Here is a 3,699-nt window from a genome sequence, read left to right as displayed (position 1 = left end):
TTGTTATGCAACAACAGACCAGCAGCTCATTGAAATTCCTGCACAAGCTTGTGACCAAAGTCATATCACTCACTCTCATCCATAAACACAACTGCAGCAACATCTGTTGCAATGACGCACACAGACAGCCAAGCCTTTTGTGTTTGTCTGTGTGTGTGTGTGTGTGTGTGTGTGTGTGTGTGTGTGTGTGTGTGTGTGTGTGTGTGTGTGTGTGTGAGAGAGAGTGAGAGTGTGCGCGTGTGTGCGTGTCATGGCTACTCACCAGGGGGCTTGCACATGCGGATCTGGCTCTGGCACTGGACCAGTGGGTGGAGGGGGGGTGGGCAGCTGGCTGGCACCGAGGTAGCTTTGGCAGAGAGGCCGGCGATGCCAGCGGCGGGGGGCGATGGAGGGGGTGAGGGAGAGGGGGACGGGGAGGCCGGTGTCCCACACTGGGTCTGGTAGCGGAGCTGGGTGAGGGAGGGGGGCACGCCCTGGTAGTGCCTGGTGGCACTCAGGAGGTCGTTGAGGATCTGCAGGATGGTGGTGATGTCCCTCCTGGGACGACCGGTGCTGTCCTGACAGTTAGGGTGCAAAGTGCCTGAAGGAGGGATGGAGAGATGAAGAGAGAGATGGAGAGAGAGAGAGAGAGAGAGAGAGAGAGAGAGAGAGAGAGAGAGAGAGAGAGAGAGAGAGAGAGATGGAGAAGAAGGTTATAAACCACTCAATAACTCCCTACAGATCTCTAGTCAAACCCAACAGAGCAGAACCCCTGACCAGCCCAACAACACACTCACAGTAACACGTTCCAGTGAAGGTGTCACGGGAACTAATCTAAGGAGCATCTCAACGGAGATCAGCGGCGTCAGACTCACCTGAAAACGTCCCAGAGAAGACTCCGGGGGCGTGGTTGACGAAGCTCTCGATGATGGCGCCCGGTTTGCGGGAGCGTGCTGAGACGCCAGCGCCACCGCTGCCGGGGTTCTTTGCGCTGCAGTTGGCCTGGCGAGGAGACGGGAGACTAAACGTCAGGGACACGCTCATTTTCAAAACCTCTGTCTAACCCTAACCCCATGTGACAAACAAACACACGCTCTGACCCGCGTCGCGACACATCATCGACCGCCCTAACCCACGCGGCGAACTATGTTTTATAACTTGTTGTGTTGTAGCCCGTGTTGTAATAAGCCCTGTTGTGAGTCGTATGTACCCTACATAGAGGACTAACAAGTGGAGCTGGGAGAGGCCCAGGATCTCCAGTTACTGCAGTCGGAAATCAGACACGGCCTGTACTGCGAACTGTCAACTGAAAGTGAAAGCCAAACCCACAGAGACATGCGTGTGTCTGTGTGTGTGTGTCTGTGTGTGTGTGTGTGTGTGTGTGTGTGTGTGTGTGTGTGTGTGTGTGTGTGTGTGTGTGTGCGTGCGTGCGTGCGGTACGTGCCAGAGCCTGACGAGACATGGCCGTTTCCTTTTCTCTCTGCTCTATTTGGCCTCTCGCATTCTAAAGCAAAAAACCCCCCCCCAAAAAAACAACAACAACTAAAAACGACAGTACCATCTGGTTCTGGTTGTTGGGACTCACACCGAGGTGGAGTCCAGACGCGGAAGGAGAAGCAGAGAAACAACAACGTTGGGGGAAATAAAGTGTCATTAAAGGGGGATAGCCTCCAGCCAGAGGCCTGCTGCACACAGAGCAGAGAGTAGGGGCTAATGATCAACAAGACAACAACCTACGCAGGCTAACTCATAAACTACTCTCCTCCTTTCTTCTCTCCTTTCATCCTGTCATCCTGCTGTGTTTGGTGAGATCACGGTGGTAAAGCTGTTCTCCTGCATCGTTTGTGTGTTCCACCTTATGTGGTGAAGTCATACAACAGTCATAAAGTAGTCATACATCAGTTGTGGTGGTGGTGGTGCGTGTGTGTGTGTGTGTGTGTGGGGGGGGGGGGGGGGCTTACCTCAGGGCAGGGGGCTGCAGGGGGGGTCGTCTGGGGGCTGGGTCTGCCTGAAGACGGGTGGTGGGAGCGGAAGAGACTGCCGGGCTGCTGGGAGGGGCGCGGGGAGGAAGGAGGGGGAGGAGGAGGAGGAGTGGTGGGGCTGCAGTGGTTTGAGGAGGGAGAGGGGTACATGGGGGGAGGAGCCTGGTGTGTGCTGGGAGGGGGGAAGGACGCTGAGCTGGTGGAGGGGGAGAGGGAGGGAGAGGGGGAGGGGCCTGGGTGGGGCTGGGACAGGTGGGCGTTAGGGTGGGTGTGTGGGTGGTGGTGGTGGGAGTGGGAGTGGTGGTGGGGGTGAGGGTGAGGGTGGGGGACACGGGGGTGGGGGTGGGGGTGGGGGTGGTGACCGCCGACGGCCCCGGACGCCCCTGTAGACTGTCCCATGGCGCCCTCGGCGGCCCCCGCGGGCGATGACGTGCCGGTGCTGAACCTGCTGCCCGCCGGACTGCTGCGCTGCCAACTGAAGCTGGACGAACATCATGTGATCGCCCACCCGCAGCGCCAGGGTGAGAGGAGACCGGCCGGACAGGAAGTCACTGACCTGTGGACAGGAGATGGGGAGAGAGAGAGCGAGGTAGGTGAGTCGCCTGGTGCGTACAGCGGCAAGGAAAGTTCTACACAGAACATATCGCACCGTAAGCCAAAACCGCACTTTCAACGGAGACTCTCCATTGAGTAGGGCGTGATCTAAGCCCGGTGTGCATAACAATTCACAAAAGACAAAATCCAATGTCTCCTTGTTTGCCAGACTTCCTCCTTTGTTAAAGAGATGAACCGGGGGTAAATGTGTGGACGTTAACAGGGGCAGAACAGTGCATTGAGCTGCATTGAATTCCCCGGCTGGAGAGGGAGATACACCGCCACAGAACCCCATCCTGCAATCAATCACTGGCCTCAAACACTGGGCTATTTACATGTCCTGGGGGGGGGGCATAAAGAGAGCCATTGGAAAACCCATTGGAGAACCCCCACCCTCCCCCTTTTCAACACACGCACACACACACACACACACACTCACACACCCGGACGTGCACACACGAACGTGCACACGCACACGCGCACACACACACACACACACACACACACACACACTTTCCCACCCCCTCTACTCCCACTGCCACTAGTCCTGAGTCTGAACCTCACTCCCATTCAACCAGCGGACAAAGGACACCCTTCTGTCTGGCCCTAGGCCTGCAAAATCAGGCTTCGATTCAGGAAGTAGACCCACCCGCCTCACACACTCATAATACACGATTGTTCGAGGGTCCGCCGTGCAGCGCAGAACACCACGGCGGATCTGGAAGAGCTGCCCATTTTAGGAGCGTTGAGAATGGAGAGCGGAGCCAAAGCGTGGTGGGGCCTCGACCCACTCAGGCCCGGACACACACCACAGAGGACTTGTCACGACTTGGCTGGAGGGAACACACACTCAACAACAATCTCCTTCTTGTCCCTCCCTCCCTCCCTCCCTCGCTCCCTCCCTCCCTCCCTCGCTCCCTCGCTCCCTCCCCTCCCTGAGTCCCATGCCCGGGGCTCTGTTGTGCTGTGTCTTGCCAGTGACTGGAGGGGGGGTTGGTGTTGGTGAAGGGAGAGCATTGAAGGGTCAGAAAGCGCCCGGCGCCCCCACAGGACACTGAAGTAATGACGTCTCAAGTTCTCCCCAAATAGAAACAAGAGAACAAGAGGCTCTCTCTAACACAATGTGGCGTTTATGTCCAAAAGG

At 57.1% G+C, this 3,699-nt stretch overlaps 1 protein-coding gene across 1 annotated transcript in view; it reads right to left on the bottom strand.

The window, feature by feature from the left end:
* Positions 1 to 254: 254 nt before the first annotated feature.
* The window catches only part of midn (midnolin), a gene marked incomplete at its 3' end in the record, with an annotated part of 15,373 nt that continues 11,928 nt past the window's right edge, over positions 255 to 3,699 (bottom strand). Inside the window, 4 exon segments of the mRNA XM_083672411.1 lie at positions 255 to 580; positions 855 to 981; positions 1,941 to 2,372; positions 2,374 to 2,517. Of these exon segments, the coding sequence (XP_083528537.1) occupies positions 255 to 580; positions 855 to 981; positions 1,941 to 2,372; positions 2,374 to 2,517 (1,029 nt within the window).

This window comes from Argentina silus, assembly GCF_951799395.1.
Source record: "Argentina silus genome assembly, chromosome: 6".
Lineage (NCBI taxonomy): Eukaryota > Metazoa > Chordata > Actinopteri > Argentiniformes > Argentinidae > Argentina > Argentina silus.
This window is presented reverse-complemented; position numbering and strand designations above follow the sequence as displayed.